The sequence below is a fragment of the Mustela lutreola genome, chromosome 12 (assembly GCF_030435805.1).
Source record: "Mustela lutreola isolate mMusLut2 chromosome 12, mMusLut2.pri, whole genome shotgun sequence".
Lineage (NCBI taxonomy): Eukaryota > Metazoa > Chordata > Mammalia > Carnivora > Mustelidae > Mustela > Mustela lutreola.
In genome coordinates this window covers 27,247,883-27,269,909 of record NC_081301.1, presented here as the reverse complement: position 1 = coordinate 27,269,909, position 22,027 = coordinate 27,247,883, and the positions used below count along the sequence as shown (strand labels likewise).

The following is a 22,027-nucleotide window of genomic DNA, read 5'->3' as shown; positions in this document are numbered from 1 at the left end:
CCGTCAAAAAGGAGAACTATAGACCAATACCCCTGATGAACATGGCTACAAAAATTCTCACCAAAATACTAGCCAATAGGATCCAACTGAATTAAAGAATTATTCAATTCTTTTAATGGCCAAGTGGGATTTATTCCTGGGCTATAAGGCTGGTTCAACATCTGCAAATTAATCAGTGTGATACAATACACTAATAAAAGAAAGAAGACCATATGATACTCTCAATAGATGCAGAAAAAGCATTTGACAAAGTACAGCATCCTTTCTTGATCAAAACGCTTCACAGTGTAGGGATAGAGGGTACATGCCACAATATCATAAAAGCCATCTATGAAAAACCCACAGCGAATATCATTCTCAATGGGGGAAAACTGAGAGCTTTCTCCCAAGGGTCAAGAACACAGCAGGGACGTCCACTATCACCACTGCTATTCAGTACAGTACTAGAAATCCTAACCTCAGCAATCAAACAACAAAAAGAAATAAAAGGCATCCAAATCAGCAAAGAAGTCAAACTCTCACTCTTTGCACATGATATGATGCTTTATGTGGAAAACCCAAAAGACTCCACCCTAAAACTTCTAGATCTCATAAAGAATTCAGTAAAGTGGCAGGATATAATATCAATGCACAGAAATCAGTGGCATTTCTATAAAATAACAATGAGAAAAAGAAAGAAATTAAGGAGCCGATCACATTTACAATTGCACCCAAAACCATAAGATACCTTGGAACAAATGTAACCAAAGAGGCAAAGAATCTATACTCAGAAAATTATAGAATACTCATGAAAGAAATTGAGGAAGACATAAAGAAATGGAAAAATGTTCCATGCTCATGGATTGGAAGAACATATATTGTGAAGATGGCTATGCTACCTAGAGCAATCTATACATTTAATGCAATCTCTATCAAAATACCATCAACTTTTTTCAAATAAATGGAACAAATAATCCTAAAATTTGTATGGAACCACAAAAGACACTGAAGAGCCAGAGGAGTGTTGTAAAAGAAAAACAAAGCTGGTGGTATCACAATTCCTGACTTCAAGCTCTAAGACAAAGCTTTAAGCATCAAGACAGCATGGTACTGGCACAAAAACAGACACATAAATCAATGGGACAGAATACAGAGCCCAGAAACAGACCCTCAGCTCTATGGTCAAGTAATCTTCGACAAAGCTGGAAAGAATGTTCAATGGAAAAAGGACAGTCTCTTCAACAAACAGTGTTGAAAAAATTGGACAGCCACATGCAGATGAATGAAACTGGACCATTTCCTTACATCACACAGAAAAAATAGACTCAAAATGGATGAAAGACCTCCACGTGAGACAGGAATCCATCAAAATCCTCAAGGAGAACACAGGCAGCAACCTCTTCGACCTCAGCTGCAGCAACTTAGAACTCAGCTGTAGAAACATCACCAATGGCAAGGGAAGCAAGGGCAAAAATGAACTATTGGGACTTCATCAAGAACAAAAGCTTTTGCACAGCAAAGGAAACAGTCCGCAAAACCAAGAGACAACTGACAGAATGGGAGAAGATATTTGAAAATGACATATCAGATAAAGGGCTACTATCCAAAAGCTATAAAGAGCTTATCAAACTCATCACACAAAGAACAAATAATCCAATCAAGAAATGGGCAGAGGATATGAACAGACATTTCTGCAAAGACATCCAGATGGCCAACAGACACATGAAAAAGTGCTCCACATCATTTGGCATCAGGGAAATACAAATCAAAAACCACAATGAGAAAACCACCTCACACCAGTCAGAATGGCTAAAATTAGCAAGTCAGGAAATTATAGATGCTGGCAAGGATGCAGAGAAAGGGGAACGCTCCTACACTGTTGGTGGGCATGCAAGCTGGTAGAGGCACTCTGGAAAACAAAAAGTTTAAAATAGAGCTAATCTACAACCCAGCAATTGCACTACTGGGCATTTACCCCAAAGATAAAAATGCAGTGATCCAAAGGGGCACAAGCCCCTCTATGTTTATAGAAGCAATATCCACAATAGCCAAACTATGGAAAAAGCCCAGGTATCCATTCGTAGATGTCCATCAAAAGATGAATGGGTAAAGAAGATGCGGTATATATATATATATATATATATATATACACGTGTCTATATATACATACTTCATTTTTTGTTAGCTGTATAATATATATATACTTTTCTTTTTTGTATTTTTAAAAAATCTTTTTTTCATTTATTTATTTTCAGCATAACAGTATCATTATTTTTTCACCACCCCCAGTGCTCCATGAAATCCGTGCTCTCTATAATACCCACCACCTGGTACCCTGACCTCCCACCCCCCGCCACTTCAAACCCCTCAGATTGTTTTTCAGAATCCATAGTCTCTCATGATTCACCTCCCCTTCCAATTTATCCCAACCCCCTTCTCTCTAACTCCCCATGTCCTCCATGCTTATGTTATGCTCTACAAATAAGTGAAACCATATGATAATTGATTCTCTCTGCTTGACTTATTTTACTCAGCATAATCTCTTCCAGTCCCGTCCATGTTGCTACAAAAGTTGGGTATTCGTCCTTCCTGATGGAGGCATAATAGTCCATAGTATATATGGACCACATCTTCCTTATCCATTCATCCTTTGAAGGGCATCTTGGTTCTTTCCACAGTTTGGTGACCGTGGCCATTGCTACTATAAACATTGGGGTACAGATGGCCCTTCTTTTCACTACATTGGTATCTTTGGGGTAAATACCCAGGAGTGCAATGGCAGGGTCATAGGGAAGTTCTATTTTTAATTTCTTGAGGAATCTCCACACTGTTCTCCAAAGAGGCTGCACCAACTTGCATTCCCACCAACAGTGTAAGAAGGTTCCCCTTTCTCCACATCCTCTCCAACACGTTTCATTTTTTGATAGCTGTGGTGTGTGTGTGTGTGTATTCCACTGTATTCCACTGTGTTGTGTGTCTGTGTGGGTGTATATATACGTGTATATATACACGTATATATATACATATGTATATATATACACATATATATAAATATATTCCACTGTGTTGTGTCTATACATATATATGCACATATATATATATATATACATATATATACACACATACACACATACACACACACACACAACACAGTGGAATATACATACACACACACACACACCCCACAGTGGAATATTATACAGCTATTAAAAAATGAAATCTTGCCATTTGCAACAACATGGATAGAACTAGAGGGGATTATGCTAAGTTAAATAAGGCAAGCAGAGAAAGACAATTATCATATGCTCTCTCTGATATGAGGAATCTGAGAGGTGGGGGGTTTGTGGGGGATAGGAAAGGAAAAAAACTATTTTGAACTGAATCATAATGAGCATCCCAATAAAATTTTATGGAATCCAGCTAAAGCCAGTGATTAGAAGAAAATTTATAGCCCAAAATACATATGATGATCTTATACTCTATCTCAAAATTTTAAAAAGAACATAAAATCAAATCAACATGTTGCCCCCTTTATTCTGCTGTTAAACCTACCCACTGAATATTTTATTTCCATTATGGTTTTTTCCATTAGGTTCTTTTTTCTGTATATTTTCTGAGGCCTTGTTTCTTTGTGAAGGCCTTCTATATTTTCATTTGTTTCAAGTGTGTGTATATTTGCCCACTGAAGCATTTTATAATGGTTGCTTTAAATTCCTTGTCAAATAATTCCAATGTCTGTTCATTTTTTGTTGTATCTAGAGATTGTCCTTTATCATTCAAATTGAGATCTTATACTTTATATGAGGAATGATATTCATTTGTATCCTGGATATTTTAGGTACTATGAAAGTCTGGATCTTATTCAGATCTATTTCAGCAGTCTTCCTCTAAACCCACATCCTTTAGAGAAAGGAGTCACTACCTCATTCTTGCCAGATCTGGCAAAATTCTAAACTCCCCACAGGACTTGATGTCACAATGGGGATGGAAGAATTCATTCCTAGCAGGTATAGATGAAAGCCTTGACTTCCTACTAATCTGTTTCTGAAGCCTGTCTGGAGGGAAAAGACAGATGGTAGAGGGTTGAAATCTAGGCTCCCCATTTGAAAATGCTGAAGTAAGAGAGCAGGGTTGCAGTATTTTCCTCTGGTGTTTGGCTGGAATAGGGCAATTACTGCCATTACGTATTCTGTCTTGCTAAGCCACCCCTTTCCTATTCCTTTGGCTAAAGAGAGTAAATTTTCTTGTTCTTTTTTTGTTTGTTCCCATTGGTGTTTGGGAGTGTTAAGCTTATGTTGCACTCTGTCTGGGATTTATAAAAAGCAAAAAGAAAACTCAGGAAACTCACTGCACCTTTTATTTCCTTAGATCCCAGAGTCCCTAGTTTCTCTTTCTCCTCTCTGTCTTTCAGAGTCTTCTTTTTTTTTTATTATTATTTTCAGCATAACAGTATTCATTATTTTTGCACCACACCCAGTGCTCCATGCAATCCGTGCCCTCTATATTACCCACCACCTGGTACCCCAACCTCCCAGGCCCCGCCACTTCAAACCCCTCAGATTGTTTTTCAGAGTCCATAGTCTCTCATGATTCATCACCCCTTCCAATTTCCCTCAACTCCCTTCTCTTCTACATCTCCCCTTGTCCTCCATGCTATTATGCTCCACAAATAAGTGAAACTATATGATAATTGAGACTCTCTGCTTGTCTTATTTCACTCAGCATAATCTCTTCCAGTCCCGTCCATGTTGCTACAAAAGCTGGGTATTCATCCTTTCTGATGGAGGCATAATACTCCATAGTGTATATTGACCACATCTTCCTTATCCATCATCCGTTGAAGGGCATCTTGGTTATTTCCACAGTTTGGCGACCATGGCCATTGCTGCTATAAATATTGGGGTACAGATGGCCCTTCTTTTCACTACATCTGTATCTTTGGGGTAAATACCCAGGAGTGCAACTGCAGAGTCATAGGGAAGCTCTATTTTTAATTTCTTGAGGAATCTCCACACTGTTTTCCAAAGTAGCTGCACCAACTTGCATTTCCACCAACAGTGGAAGAGGGTTCCCCTTTCTCCGCATCCCCTCCGATACATGTTGTTTCCTGTCTTGCTAATTTTGGCCATTCTAACTGGTGTAAGGTGGTATCTCAATGTGGTTTTAATTTGTTTCCAAATACTAGCACTGGAATTCCTTGTAACTGTGGCTTATCTAGAAAATTATGTAGTTCCTTTAGAGAGGCTTCTATCTTTTCACGATCAGCAGCATCTATCATATAAACAATGGCATTGACTCCTCTGCAGTACCGTTCCCACATGCTTCGGAATTGGGGCTGTCCTCCTATGTCCCAAATCTTTATTGTGATGTTACCTTTAGTTACTTTCCTCATGTTAAAGCCCACTATGGGTATCATATCTTCACTGAATTGACCTGACGCGATGACATTGACGAAGGTGGTCTTGCCGGAGTACTGCAGCCCCACCAGCGTCAGCTCCATCTCCTCCTTCCAGAAGAGCGAGCGAAACCAGTCCAGCAGGCGGGAGATGAGCGCCAACATGATGGCGGCTGGGAGGGAGAAGGAACGGGCGGGCGGGAGGACGGCAGCAGCGATGGCACCCACAAGAGCGGGCCTCAGCCCCGACCCCTCAACGGCTCCTCGGGGCCTCGGCGCACCACGGGGCGGACACAGGCGGGCGGCGGCGCTGTGGTTTTAATTTGAATCTCCCTGATGGCTAGTGATGATGAACATTTTTCATGTGTCTAATAGCCATTTGTATGTCTTCATTAGAGAAGTGTCTGTTCATATCTTCTGCCCATTTTTTGATATGATTGTTTGTGTGTGTTGAGTTTGAGGAGTTCTTCATAGATCCTGGATATTAACCTTTTGTCTGTATGTCATTTGCAAATATCTTCTCCCATTCTGTGGGCTGCCTCTTCATTTTGTTGACTGTTTCCTTTGCTGTGCAGAAGCTTTTGATCTTGATGAAGTCCCGAAATTTCATCTTTGCTTTTGTTTCCTTTGCCTTTGGAGACATATCTTGAAAGAAGTTGCTGTGGCTGATATCGAAGAGGTTACTGCCTATGTTCTCCTCTAGGATTCTGATGGATTCCTATCTCACGCTGAGGTCTTTTATCCATTTCGAGTTTATCTTTGTGTACGCTGTAAGAGAATGGTCAAGTTTCATTTTTCTACATACAGCTGTCCAGTTTTCCCAGCACCATTTATTGAAGAGTGTCTTTTTTCCACTGTATATTTTTTTCCTGTTTTGTCAAAGATTATTTGACCATAGAGTTGAGGGTCCATATCTGGACTCTCTACTCTGTTCTACTGGTCTATGTGTCTGTTTTTATGTCAGTACCATGCTGTCTTGGTGATCACAGCTTTGTAGTAAAGCTTGAAATCTGGTAACGTGATGCCCCCAGTTTTATTTTTGTTTTTCAACATTTCCTTCTGATTCCATACAAATTTTAGGATTATTTGCTCCAGCTCTTTGAAAAATACCAGTGGCATTTTGATCAGAATAGCATTAAAAGTATAGATTGCTTGACTTATGCTGAAAATAAAAAATAAATTTAACAAAAGTATAGATTGCTCTAGGCAGTATAGACATTTTAACAATGTTTATTCTTCCGATCCAAGAGCATGGAATGTTCTGCCATCTTTTTGTGTCTTCTTCAATTTCTTTCATGAGTGTTCTGTAGTTCCTCAAGTACAGTTCCTTTACCTATTTGGTTAGGTTTATTCCAAGGTATCTTATGGTTCTTGGTGCTATAGTAAATGGAATCAATTCTCTAATTTCCCTTTCTGTATTTTCATTGTTAGTGTATAAGAAAGCCACTGATTTCTGTGCATTGACTTTGTATCCTGCCATGTTGCTGAATTGCTGTATGAGTTCTAGTAGTTTGGGGGTGAAGTCTTTTGGGTTTTCCATATAAAGAATCATGTCATCTGTGAAGAGAGAGAGTTTGACTTCTTCATTACCAATTTGGATACCTTTTATTTCTCTTTGTTGTCTGATTGCTGTTGCTAAAACTTCTAATACTATGTTGAACTAGAGTGGTGAGAGTGGGCATCCTTGTCGTATTCCTGATCTCAACGGCAAGGCTGCAAGCTTTTCCCATTGAGGATGATATTTGCTGTGGGTCTTTCATAGATAGATTTGATGAAGTTCAGGAATGTTCCCTCTATCCCTATACTTTGAAGCATTTTAATTGGAAACAGATGCTGGATTTTGTCAAATGCTTTTTCTGCATCAATTGAGAGGACCATGTGGTTCTTCTCTCTTCTCTTATTAATTTGTTCTATCACATTGATTGATTTGTGAATGTTGAACCATCCTTGTAGCCCAGGGATGAATCCCACCTGGTCATGATGGATAATCTTTTTAATGTGCTGTTGTATCCTGTTTTCTAGGATCTTGTTGAGAATCTTAGCATCCATATACATCAGTGATATTGGTCTGAAATTGTAGTTTTGATTTGTATTTCCCTGATAATTAGTGGTGTTGGGTACCTTTTCATGTTTCTGTTGGCCATCTGCACATCTTCTTTGGAAAAATATCTATTCAATTATTCTGCCCACTTTTTAGTTGAATCATTTGTGGGGTTTTTTAGTGTTCAGTCGTATAAATTCCTTGTGTTTTTGGATATTAACAGTTTATGGGATATATCATTTGCAAATATCTTCTCCTATTCAGTAGGCTGCCTTTTTGTTTTGTTAGTTTCCTCCACTGTGCAAAAACTTTTTAGTTTGATGTAGTCTCAATATTTTATTTTTGTTTCCTTTGGGTTAGCTATTACATTTTCAAAAATATACTCATCCCATCTCCTTGCTTCACAGTTTATCTATTACAAATGATCTTGAGTCGCCTTAAAGTCACATCCATCTTGCTAATAAACATACTCTAGAGGTGGTAGTGTAATGTAAATGTGAATTAAGTTAAAATAATAAGATCTAGAATCATCATAGCATGGCCAGAGAACCAGCTGAGTTAGAGGAGGCAGTTGGGAAGCCATGGAAATAGTGTACTGGAGTTAGAGGAGGTCGTTGCAAAGGAATGTAGATAGTGTATTGGCCATTCAGATGAGGCTGGGAACCCATAGCTTTGGTTATGGCATGCCAGTGTTTTCCCACCGCACCAAGGAAAAATGTACCACACTGACTTTTCCATTCTACAAAAAGAGCATCCTAAAAAGCTCTATGAGGGGAATGAGGCTTTACTCATTAAAAATAGGGAAAGAAGAAAATCTCTGATCCCAGTCTTTCTCTGTTGTCATTACTCTCAAAAGTCAAAGATAAATGGAGAATTACTGTTTCACTCTCTATTTACTTTTCATTTCCTATTTTCCATTTACAAATATTTTACCACAGTTATAATTGTCTTTAAAAATGACACAGGACAATTCAAAATACACAATTATTTTAGAAAGTAGGTTAAAAAGTCAGTACTACACTATGCTCTCAATTTTATATGCAGTACATGCAAATGAATATATTAAAATATTAATAGTTACTGCAACTGAAATTATGGATGTATTTTTCTTTCTTTGGGCTTTTCCAAGTTTTCCAGCTTTTCTGTGATAAGTATATATTCTTTATTTAATCAAAAAAATTTTAATTTATTAAAAAATAGTTTCTTGCTTGATAGACTCTACTATAATTAGGTCTTTAAGACAATATCCCTAAAGCTTTAAGAGCTGCAACTACCTTTCACACAATTTAAAGATACTCTTTAAATGTCTTCTGGGATTACAAAGTCCCTTAGAAGAAAAGAAAAAATTATTTAAATAGAGCCATGGATAGGTCCTTTGGACATTTTTAGGGCCCCAAGATTAGAGAACACATATTTATTGATACAAATTCAAGACAGAACATTTTAGTAGGGATGACAGCCATACTTTTGGTTTGTTCCCTTGACACTAACCACAGTAATGTAAAACGGTGGTGTTCCTAACAGTGGGCCCCACAGCTCAAAAAGAAGAGAGCAAAAATATCAGCCCAAGAAAGGGCAACCACAACGAATTTATCATCTGGACACAAAGAAAATGGTAAAATACTAGAAAAAGGAACTATAAATGGATGAATGTGCCTGTGTCTAAAACTATGTCCTTTTTTAGAAACTGAACTCTCAACAGGCAATGCTACCTACTTGTGTGGGGAGCAGATAAGAATCCTACACTAAGAACTGAATAGAAAGCACTAAAGAGTTGTAAAGATTTGTTTCAGAAAGAGAAGGAGAACTGGAAATGATAAATCATAAATAATTTATGTTTTCTGTTTTTAAAATTTTTTCCTTCAAACTGATTTTAAACTTCCAGAAAATTTACAAAGTTGGTTCAAAGAGCTCCCTTATATATGTCACCTAACCTCGAATGTTAACATCTTACAGAACCATAGTACAAATATCAATAATAAGAAAGTAACATTGGTACATTATATTGACTATGGACTTTATTCAAATTTCACCAATTTTCCATTAATGTCTTTTCCTTTTTCAGGATCCTCCTCAGGATTCCACTTGTTATTATATACTTGTTATTTCTCCCTTATCTCTTCCATTCCAATTTATAACTGTTCCTCAATCTTTTTTTTTTTTTTTACTACTTTGAAAAATTCCAAACAAAAAAATGAAAAAATGGGCTAAAAGAATTATTATATCAAGGAAGTATCTTGAGTACCTATGAGCATAATTTTAAACTATTCATTTCTCCTTAGGATGAAAAAGGGAAAATGTCAGCCTGAGAGACTGAATTAAATTAACACATTGTATTCTCATTCTGTGTCAAGGATTATTACATATCACAAATAATCTTCAAAACAATTCTATAAAGTAAGTACTATTATGCTAATATTACAGATGACAACACATCATGTTCAGGGAAGAAAGTGTCTTGCCCAAGATCGGTACAGTTATGAAGACCTAGAGCAGAGAGTGGACTGGGATCCTAAGTTCTCTGACTCCAAGCCAATTGTTCTTTCCTTCAAGACATGGTATTCTTTTACACAAATATATCTTGTCAGTGGTCTGGACAAAGGGATAAAGAGATTAGGGCACAGTAGACTTCCATAACACAATCTTAGAGATGGTCAAAGCCGGCAGGCTGAGTGAAGGTGAATCAATTCTAGGAGTGAGACTACCGCTCAGACAGAAGTTCCCACTGGATAAGAGCTAAACATTTTTGCTGTGTTTCCAGGAGGATAAAAAAAAAAAAAGAAAAAAACTGCATGTGGTTTCCACAGTGAAGGAAAACTAAGAAAAACCACAGGATAATTCTCAATACCATGTAGAAAGAAGAGAAAAAGCCTTTGCTTTTTGTCTTTGCCTTTGTTCATTCCACCTTATCCATTTTCTTTTGAGGCACATCGGGCTTATTTATTCAGACAAGTACTGGGGATCTCCTGTGAGGGACGTTTCATATTGTGAAGAACAAAGATGCTTTATAAACAATAGGGGACACTATGTCTGGAAATAGAATTCAATACCTAGTACTAGGAATTTTCTCCTGAGGATGCTTTACAGGATAGCTGTCATATAGCCTGATATAAGAGGCCCACGGGGCAAAATATGAAATGCTGGATGTATTTATATACTTTATATACAAACTTCTGTTAATAGATACAGGTAGAAGACAGTAGAGGCACGTGACCCGTGAGTCTCAGAATTTTCTTCCCTTGCATAGGTGGTGCCCAATTGTGAAAAACAATCTAAGGACAGGGCCTTTGGGGAAGACGAATAAAGCTCAGAAAGCCAAGAAATTGAAACTTTACCTTTTTATGGACAAAGAAAAAGAAGCAAAAGTAACAGAAGTTCCTGCTATTTCCCCATGGTCTTGTGTTTCAGGCAGTTATCTCCTCTCTTTTTACTACATAATCCTATTTATTGCTGCATCCTGGTTGCTAACCCTGGTTACACTCCAAATAATGGGCTCTGGCATCCCTTTGCAAAAAGTGGGCTGTGTCAGTATGTCTTCTCAGAGTGGATGTATTTGTAAGATTGACTGAAATCAGAATGTTAAAAGGCATTAATTATTGTATGTAATAAAGCACCAAACATCTCAAATCAATTTCCAGTCCATTGACTGTTCTTTCCCCTTCTTGGGTTTTAGAGAAAACTGAAGCTAACAAATAACTGGACCTTTTGGCTTCTTCAGTAATTTCCTAATCATTAGAAAGAATACAGAGATATCAATCTTTGCCCCAGGGTAGTTTCCTGTTAAGAATTTCTTTTTTTTTATTATTTCTATAATCAGAAATATAGTTTTATTAAAGAAAAATGTGAAAAATATGTAAAAGTTTAGAAAATTTTAACTACCTCAAAACCAAATCTGATAAAGAAAACCATAGTTAATATTTTTTTTAAGATTTTATTTATTTGTCAGAGAGAGAGGGAGAGAGAGCGAGCACAGGCAGACAGAATGGCAGGCAGAGGCAGAGGGAGAAGCAGGCTCCCTGCCGATCAAGGAGCCTGATGTGGGACTCAATCCCAGGATGCTGGGATCATGACCTGAGCCGAAGGCAGATGCTTAACCAACTGAGCCACCCAGGCGTCCCCATAGTTAATATTTTGATGAAGTTTCTTTCAGCTACATGTATACAAAATGCACATATAGGATAATTTATATTGTGTGAGACTTGTTTTAATCTGACAATCTCGTATCATGAGCATTTTTCTTTGTCCTCAACTAATCTCCAAGACTGCATTTTTTTTTAATTTTCTTTTTTTGTTTGTTTATTTGAGAGAGGGAGAGAGTGTGAGCAGGGGGAGAAATAGAAGAGGAAAGAGTGGGACAGAAAGAATCTCTCCAGCAGACTTGTGCTGAGCTCGGAGTCTGACACAGGGTTCAACTCATGACCCTGATATCATGACCTGAGCAGAACCAAGAGTCAGACGCTCAACTGACTGAACCACCCAGGTGCCCAGCAAAACTGAACTTTTCAATGGTTTAACAAAAGAAGGTATGTTTTCTCACATATCATATAGTAAGTCCTTTCACCACATACCAGATTTCCAGAATCCTTTTTAAAACTTTTTTTTAAAGATTTTATTTATTTATCTGAAAGAGAGAGTGAGAGAGAGAAAAAGATGATGAGCAGGGGGGGAAGAGCAGAGGGAGAAGCAGATTCCCCACTGAGCAGGAAACCAGATGTGGGACTTGATCTCAGGACCCTGGGGTAATGACCTGAGCCAAAGACAGACACTTAAAAAACTGAGCCACTCAAGCGCCCAATTTTTAGAATCCTTAAAAAGAAAAATTATGACTATCTGTTGGTTGGATATTTCAGAAAAATAATTATTAAATAGTGATGACGAGGATGATGATGATAAAAGCAATTGAGTGACTTTTAGGGAAATACAGAGTTTCATCATTTAAAATCAAGTTGGTGCATGTCTAAATTATTAAGTATTTAGAAAGAAAACTGAATTCTATCAAATGATTTTTTTTATCTATCTGGATGATCATATAGGGTTTTTTATTTACCAATTTGTTTGCCATATTATACTGATCAATTTCTAAATACTAATTTGAAATGCCTTGAATTTATGAAACTATTACACAGTTGGATTTTATTTTATATTTGTTTATGATTTTCATAGGTATATTTAAATGAAATTAAACCATAGTTTTATTCTGTCTTTGACACCTGGGGTATAAAAGTTATTTTAGCTGGATAAAATGACTTGAAAGCTGTTCCATAATTTTTTGGACATTAAACTCTTTATGTTGCACAGAAATTACTTGCTTCTGGGAAGTATAACCTCTTTCCTAAGTAATCTGTGTCTGGTGTCTATTGTGAAGATCAGTGTCTATCTTTATCCCAGCTGGATTTCTGATAAAACTACAGTATCTACTGTGCTAAGAGTCAAATAAATGAAAGTTTCTATGAGAGAGGTAGCACAGTTCTGTGAAACCTCTCAAAATAGGAATCCTACCCAAACTAATTCAGGAAGATTTCCTAGAAAAGGATAATAATGGGGATGGGGACTTTCCAGTTTAAGATGAGAGCATCTACAAAAGAATAGAGAAGAACAAGAATGATGTTTAGGGTAATTGGTGAGGAGTTCAGTATGGCTATGATAGAGCATAGGAAGAATGGTCACTAGTTGCTCCAGAAGGTCTATATTACAACATTTAGGGGTGACAATCTGGTTGCAGGAGAGTCTTCTTGGAAGTACTGTATCAGACAAGTACAAAACAACTGGAGCACAGCTGAGTTTTCATATGGTATTAGTCGTGTATATCATGGTAACTTATACATGGAAAGATCAATGTGAGATAGAAAAAAACAAGGCAAGAGTGTTTATAATTCAACACACCTGAGGACCATGTAGTATTTTCAGAGGTAAAGAAGAGGATCTGTAATAGGTACTGTAGAGTTGTGATAGAAAGGCTGGTTCTTGGGGCGCCTGGGTGGCTCAGTGGGTTAAATCCTCTGCTGTCGGCTCAGGTCATGATCCCAGGGTTCTGGGATCGAGCCCCACATCAGGCTCTCTGCTCAGCAGGGAGCCTGCTTCCTCCTCTACTCTCCGCCAGCCTCTCTGCCTACTTGTGATCTCGCTCTCTGTCAAATAAATAAATAAAATCTTTTAAAAAAAAAAGAAAGAAAGAAAGGCTGATTCTTTTTTTTTTTTTTTTTTTTTTATAAACATATATTTTTTATATACATATATTTTTATCCCCAGGTCTGTGAATCACCAGGTTTACACACTTCACAGCAAGGCTGATTCTTGATCTAAACTGCCAGTTATTAAATCCTGATTCTAGTTACAAGATGTTGGGGAAGATATTTAACTTCCATTTATCTGTTTGCTCCTCTGTAAAACAGGGATAATAACAGCATCTCATACTGCTATTATACAAATTACTTACCTCATAGGTTTGCAATGAATATTAAATGAGTTAATAGGATAAAGTGCTTTGACAGTGCCTTGCACAGAATTAGTTCTCAATAAATATTAGCTAGCTATTATTGGGTCAGCCATATGAACACTTATCAAAAGTCATAAAATCTTTGTTTCAGGAACTGTTATAAGCACAGTTTATATTCATTATCAAAAGGTTTCTTGCTACAAAATAAAAATAATATAGAAGACACCCAGGTGCCCAGGTAGGGGCACAGGGGTGACTCAGTTGGTTAAGTACCTGCCTTTGGCTCAGGTCATGATCCCAGGGTCCTGGGATCGAGCCCCACATCAGGCTGCCTGCTTCTCCCTGTTTCTCTGCCTGCTGCTCACCCTGCTATGCTCTCTCTGTGTCAAATAAATAAATAAATAAAATATTTTTTAAAAAAGAAGAAAAAGACACAGAGATGCATTCCAACATAGCACATACAAAGATTAAGAGAAAAAATTACTTATCATTAAATACTAGTATTTTAGTATATTAATTTGCATGAAAACAATATAAAATCTGCATCAAGGATTTTGTTGAGAAAGAAAGAAGAGAATAATTACAGAATTTAGAAGAATACACGTGTTAGGAAATGTTAGGAATACAAGTGACTTATACTGATATAGGAGAAAGCCAGGTTCTAAAAAATACTGTACTTATGTGGACCCAGGCCACTTAACCCCTGGACGCTCCTTGCATCAATCTCAAATAGTTCCAGATTAATTCTAGACTGGACCTTAAAAGAAGAATAGATATATGTCAACTTGAGACAAGAAAATATTCAGAGTCTGTCCATTAGGACCTCAAACTTTAGTGCTATCACCTTAAACACACTACATAAATTTTTATGAGTCAGTCAAAAAACTTAATAATTATAATCAATGATATAATTATACAAGTATTATAATTACAGATACAGTGTTTTAACCATGTATTATAATAGACACATAAGATATTTTATGTAATTTAACACTCACAACAAATTGCCAAAGTTATTTCTTTCCCACATCTTACCATGAACCAACTGAAAGTCACACACAAAGCTAAATGGCATGGTTAATTGTTCATGATGTATTATTTTAAAAATAGAACCAGCTTCCTTTTTAAAAGATTTTATTTCAGAATACTCATTAATATTAGATTTATATGTACATTTAGAATGATGTTGTCCTTATTATTTTATTGGAGGCCTGACACTTCACAGCACAATTCTTGGGGTTATTGGTAGCTTTGCCTCTGCTACTGCATGGCCCTACAAAGTACTGAATCTCTCAGTGCTTCACTTTCATCATCAATAAAGTTAAAATTGTATCTATGCCTTTTCTGATACCCAGAGATGAATGAAAAATCAAAATATTGCAGGTAAAAGTGATGTTTTAAACTAAATTATAATTTAAATTTCCTGACGTCATAAACTTATCTGAACTCCACAGGTGACACAGGCACATGCAGATGGGAAATTACTCAGAAGTCACTGAATTCTTTCTGGTGGGACTTTCCAAATACCCAGAGCTCCAGCTTTTTCTGTTCACTCTCTGCCTTATCATGTATGCGATAATCCTCCTGGGAAACAGTCTCCTCATTGTTATCAGCATACTGGATTCTCGCCTCCACACCCCCATGTACTTCTTCCTTGGGAACCTCTCATTCCTGGACATCTGTTAGACATCATCATCCATTCCTCCAATGCTCATCATATTTAGGTCCAAGACAAAATCCATCTCCTTCATTGGCTGCACTCTGCAGATGGTTGCCTCCCTTGGGTTGGGCTCCACTGAGTGTGTCCTCTTGCTGTGATGGCCTATGACCAGTATGTGGCCATCTGCAACCCACTGAGGTACCCCATCATCATGAACAGAGTGCTTTATGTGCACATGGCTGCTTGGTCCTGGATCATAGGCTGTATGAATTCCTTAGTGCAAACAGCCCTGACAATGGTGTTGCCTTTCTGTGGAAATAACGTTATTGATCATCTTACCTGTGAGATCATAGCCCTTCTTAAACTCATATGTTCAGATATTTCCATGAATGTGCTTATCATGACAGTGGCAAGTATTGTTTTACTGGTGATTCCTCTGCTGTTAATTTTCATCTCCTATATTTTTATCCTCTCTTCCATCCTTAGAATTAATTCTACTGAGGGGAGAAAGAAAGCTTTTTCTACCTGTTCAGCCCACCTGACTGTGGTTATCTTATTCTATATGTTTAGGACATGTGAACCCATCTGGAGAGACGTATTTTATGTAGTCCCAGATGAAGTTGCAGAGTTCAGTATAATGAAAGCGTTGTGTTTGTAAGGCCAAATGTGTAATTCTCATTCTTACAACAGAGAATTTCCATGTAAATCTTTTCATATAATATATTTGCAGCAGTCCTTCTGGTTATATGGAACTATGCCTCTTGATCTCATAGAGGTCATGATGAATGCTGTTTCTCTCTGTCTCTATGTATTGCCTTCTCTCTCTCATCTTTGCTCCCTTTTCCTTCTTTTAACCTTTCTTTCTTTGCTCTCTTCTTTATCTTCTTTCTCAGTCTCCTCCAGGTATAAATGTATATATTGTTTTAGTCTGCCCAGCATCCTTTCATCTTGTAAAAGAACACATCTTTTTATTTTAAGGAATCAGCTGTCTCCCACGCTCAGTCTATATTTGGCTGAAGTTGACCACACTCTCTGGATCAAATGATAAGCATGAAACAAAGACTGGGCCAATGAAAAATGAACATCCCCTAGTTACAGTGATTTATTCAGGGTAGCATGTGACTTAAGCCATGCTAATAACACTTAATTGCCGAAATGTTGCCTGAGCATCAAAGAAGAGTCACTCTTTTTTTCAACAGTTTCTAAGAGGTAGAACATGTGCCCAGATCTTCTCCTGGCCATCTTTATCAATATATGGGGAGAGCCAGACTGAAAATGAAATCACGAAAGAGGAAGATAGAGCTGAGGGAAGAACTTAGGGTGTGCTTGATGTCATTATTAACTCCTGGTTCAAGGTGGGTCTAAAAACATTAATGTTTGGACTTTTCAGTTATGTGAGCCAATAAAGTTCCTTTAATAGATTGAATTCAGGGTACCTGGCTGGCTCAGTGGGTTAAGCCTCAGCCTTCGGCTTAGGTCATCCCAGGAGCCCTGCATCAGCCTCTGCTCAGCAGGGAGCCTACTTCCCCCTCTTTCTCTGCCTGCCCCTCTGCCTATTTGTGATCTCTCTCTCTCTCTGTCAAATGAATTAATAAATAATCTTTTTAAAAAATATATTGAATTCATTTCCACTGTTTATAAGCCTATAAACCTTACTAATGCATTCTCTTTTTCTTAGCTCCAGAGGTAGAATTTAGTGATTTGTCAGTTTCATATAACACCCACTGCTCATTACTTCAAGTGCCCTCCTTAATGCCCATCTCTCAGTTACCCCAGCCCCCCCACCCACCTCCCCTCCAGGAACCCTCAGTTTGTTTCCTATAGTTAAAAGTCTCTTGTGGTTTGCCTCCCTCTCTGTTTTCCTCTTATTTTATTTTTCCTTCCCTTCCCCTATGTTCATCTGTTTTGTTTCTTAAATTCCAAATATGAGTGAAAATATATGGTATTTGTCTTTCTCTGACTCACTTATTTTGCTTAGCATAATACTCCCTAGTTCCAGCCATGTCATTGCAAGTGGCAAGATCTTTCTTTTTGATGGCTAAGTGATATTCCATTGAATATATATCCCACCTCTTCTTTATCCAGTCATTTGTTGATGGACACCTAGTTTGGCTCTTGTGGATGTTGTTGCTATGAACATTGGGATGCAGATGCCTCTTTGAGCACTGTATTTGTATCTTTCAGGTAAATGCCTAGTGATGCAATTGCTGGGTCATAGGGTAACTCTCTTTTTTTTATTTTTTTTTTATTTTTTTAAATTTTTTTTTTTTTATTTGACAGAGAGAGATCACAAGTAGGTAGAGAGGCAGGCAGAGAGAGAGGAAGGGAAGCAGGCTCCCTGCTGAGCAGAGAGCCCGATGAGGGGCTCCATCCCAGGACCCGGGGATCATGACCTGAGCCAAAGGCAGAGGCTTTAACCCACTGAGCCACCCAGGCGCCCCCAGGGTGATTCTATTTTTAACTTTTTTGAGGAACCTCCATACTGTTTTCCAGAGTGGCTGCACCAGTTTGCATTCGAACCAACAGAGTAAGAGGGTTCACCTTTCTCCATATCCTCGTCAACATCTGCTATTTCCTGAGTCATTAATTTTAGCCATTCTGACAAGTGCGAGGTGGTATCTCATTGTTATTTGATTTGTATTTCCCTGATGCTGGTGATGTTGAGTGTTTTCTCATGTGTCTGGTGGCCATTTGTGACAATATAGTACTGGCACAAAAACGGACACATGGATCAATGGAACAGAATAGAGAGCCCAGAAACAGACACTCAAATATATGGTCAACTAATCTTTGACAAAGCAGGAAAGAATATCCAATGGAAAAAAGACAGTCTCTTCAACTCCTAGACTCCTGGAATGAAACTGGACCACCTTCTTACACCACACACACACACACACACATACACAACACACACACACAATCCCAAAATGGATGAAAGGCCTAAATGTGAGACAAGAGTCCATCAAAATCCTAGAAGAGAGGGGCTCCTGGGTAACTCGGTTAAGCACCAGCCTTTGGCTCAGGTCATGATCCCAGGGTCCTGGGATCAAGCCCCACATTGGGCTTTATGTTCAGCAGGGATTCTGCTTCTCCTTCTTCTTCTGCCTCTCGCCTTGCTTGTGTTCTCTCTCTCTCAAATAATAAATAAAATCTTTTTCTAAAAAATCCCTGAGGAGAACATAGGCAGCAACCTCTTCAACTTTGGCTGCACCAACTTCCTGCTAGATACATCTCCAAAGGCAAGAGAAACAAAAACAAAAATGAACTACTGGGACTTCGTTAAGATAAAATCTTACTCATCCTCTCCCTTTCCCTCTCCCTCACTAGCTCCGGGCTCTAACTTTTCCTCTGTATATCCCTTTTTCCTGATTCTTCAGAATACTGTTTGTGTCTCTCCCTCTCATTGTCATTTTGTGACTGTTTCCATCTCTTTCTCACTCTTGCTCTTTCATCTTCTATCTCAAAAACTTGTCATTTTTAAGAATACTGTTGTTCCCGGGGCGCCTGGGTGGCTCAGTGGGTTAAAGCCTCTGCCTTCGGCTCAGGTCATAATCTCAGGGTCCTGGGATCAAGCCCCGCATTGGGCTCTCTGCTCAGCAGGGAGCCTGCTTCCCCTCTGTCTCTGCCTGCTGCTCTGCCTACTTGTGATCTCCCTCTCTGTCAAATAAATAAATAAAATCTTTAAAAAAAAAAAAAAGAAAAAGAAAGAAAAGAATACTGTTGTTCCCAAATTCACCAGCACTCAGGAGTCACTTCTTCCTTTAGTACAAATTATAAAAATATAATAATTACAATAATATAACCTTCATGCTGCATGAATACACACAATTTATCCCCCATTGCAAATATTGCTGAGGACTTTTTACATTTTCTTAGTTCTTGGTCAACTTTTCTCCAGACAGCTTTACTGTTCTTCTCTATCACTTTTCTGATTATCTTACAATTATTTTTCATTGTACTTAAGTTCTCTACAGCCCATCTCACACCCCAAAGAGTATATACAAAACACATACATTCAAGAGGTTGTCACATTTAACAGACTACTTAGCTTGAGAATAAAATAAAGTGATGCAGAAAAAAAACTCTACCTCATTACTGAATATCACTGCTCCTAGGATCTACTAGACATAATCCCTCATAAGGGCCTCTTGAAACCATTTCCCTGTTTAGCTCCTGGCTAGTCACCTTCTGCTTCCTCTACAACATTGGGCTTAACCCAATAAAAACATATGGGTAGACAACTAAAAGCACTCCTTCTTATGGTCCTTCTCAAAGGGGTGAGTCTACCCCCAAAACAGATGGGATCTTCTACTCTTATAATTACAGAAGAGAAGTTCAGGCACTTTTAAAAACAACGTGTCTTCAGGATGCCTGGATGGCTCAGTCCTCGGGGCACCTGGGTGGTTTAGTTGGCTAGACATCTAACTCTTGATTTTGGCTCAGGTCATGATCTCAGTGTTGAGATCAAGCCCCACACTGGTCTCCACACTCAGAATGGAGATTGCTTGAGATTCTCTCTCCCCTTCTCCCTTTGCCCCTATCCCCACTTTTGCTCTCTAGATAAATTAATTAAATAGTTTTTAAAATCTTAAAAAAAAATGTATCCTCACTATCACACCAGTAAGTTAGAAATATTGGATCCCAGCACCTTGTAGATATCATCTACTTCAAAAATAAAAAAACATGGGCACCTGGGTGGCTCAGTGGGTTAAGCCACTGCCTTCGGCTCAGGCCATGATCTCAGGGTCCTGGGATCGAGTCCCAGCAGGGAGCCTGCTTCCTCCTCTCTCTCTCTCTCTGCCTGCCTCTCTGCCTACTTGTGATCTCTCTCTCTCTGTCAAATAAATAAATAAATAATCTTTTTTAAAAAATAAAATAAATAAATTAAAAAATAAAAAAACATGTGGGATATCTGGGTGGCTCAGGTGGTTAAGATTCTGCCTTGGGCTTAGGTCATGATCCTAGAGTCCTGGAATTGAGTCCCATATTGGGCTCCTTGCTCAGTGGGGAAGCTGTTTCCCCCTCTGCCTGCTGCTCCCCCTGCTTGTGCTCTTGCTCTCTCTCTCTCTCTCTCTCTCTCTGACAAATAAATAAATAAATGGAAACTTAAAAAAAAAAAAAAAAAGCAGGGGCACCTGGGTGGCTCAGTGGGTTAAGCCTCTGCCTTCAGCAAAGGTCTTGGTCTCAGAGTCCTGGGATGGAGCCCCCACATTGGGCTCTCTGCTTAGCGGGGAGCCTGCTTCCCCCTCTCTCTCTGCCTGCCTCTCTGCCTACTTATGATCTCTCTGTCAGATAAATAAATAAAATCTTGAAAAAAAAAACAAGAATAAGAAACACATAATAATAAAAAGATACCTCTATCATCTAAATCCATCTAATGAAATAAAAGATTTTGTGATGAAAAAAAATTTCTTCAGGAAAACCTCTGAAATATATTATCAACTAAAACAAGCTATCTCCTCACTGTCACCAAAAATGATCTTGGTCTAAATTATTTGTAGAATTTCTCAATGCAATTACTAGATATCAATATCAGATATCAAGTATTGTATCCACCTCCAAAGGAAATAAGATTCTAATCTATCAAATAATATTTAAAGGTCAGTTAACACAAGAGTCAAATCACATGGATTTACAAGCATCTAGCTCAACACTTAATGCTTGAATATCCTCTAGCACATCCATTATGAGTGGTTATCCATCCTTTCTTGCAGTGGTAACCTCACCACTTCCTGAGAGACTTTAATCAATAGTTATTAGAAACATCTTCTTATATGAATCCAAAACCGGTCTTTTATATTTTCCACTTTTTATTCTTAGTCATAAACTTTAGGAAAATATCACTTGAGTTTATTTTTAGAACTAGAATTAGTTTATATTTTAGAGTATGCAACTAGTTCTTAAAATTAATGGAGATAGTTCAACTCACTCATGCATTCAACAAACATCTGAATTATCTAGACTCTTCTAGATAAGGCAAAACAATATGAACATTAATGTCTGAGAAAGAATTTGAACACAGATCTGTTTTATTCTAAAGGCCACTTCATATCTTTTGCTCCCTTCTACTACCCTGTGATTACAGCTTGGACAATCTTTCAGCTTGGATATTACAGTAATGTTCTAATTGGTTTCACAATCTCTGAATTTTTCCTAATTTAATGCAATCTGTCTACCTTCTAAATTAATCTTTCTAATTCAAGGTGTTCATCATCACGAACAATTCAAAAACTTAGTCTGGTTTTCTAACTAAAATGCAAACACACTGACATGATATTAATGTCCCTCCACAAAATGGTCACCACCTAAAATTCTAGTATTATCTCATAGAGCAAATTCATCCATTCTCATTGTTTCAAAGAACCACAAATAAAATGATGAATCCAAATCTACAGATACATCACACATTTTCTCTAGGGGATTTTACAGTGTTATCTCATCTAAGTGCAATAAATAAAACACATTTATTTCACTCATCATGTTATCTTACACCATATTGTCTTCCTGCCATTTTCC

The 22,027-nt window shown here is 37.9% G+C and overlaps 1 protein-coding gene and 1 pseudogene across 1 annotated transcript; one reads left to right on the top strand and one right to left on the bottom strand.

Moving 5' to 3' along the window:
- Positions 1-5,131: 5,131 nt before the first annotated feature.
- LOC131812109 (ADP-ribosylation factor-like protein 8B) lies at positions 5,132-5,675 on the bottom strand. Its single transcript, XM_059141221.1, has one exon. The coding sequence runs from the start codon at positions 5,537-5,539 to the stop codon at positions 5,132-5,134; it is 408 nt and encodes a 135-aa protein (XP_058997204.1). The 5' UTR covers positions 5,540-5,675.
- A 9,643-nt stretch (positions 5,676-15,318) lies between these two features.
- Positions 15,319-16,169, top strand: LOC131812106 (olfactory receptor 13D1-like; annotated as a pseudogene).
- Positions 16,170-22,027: the final 5,858 nt, after the last annotated feature.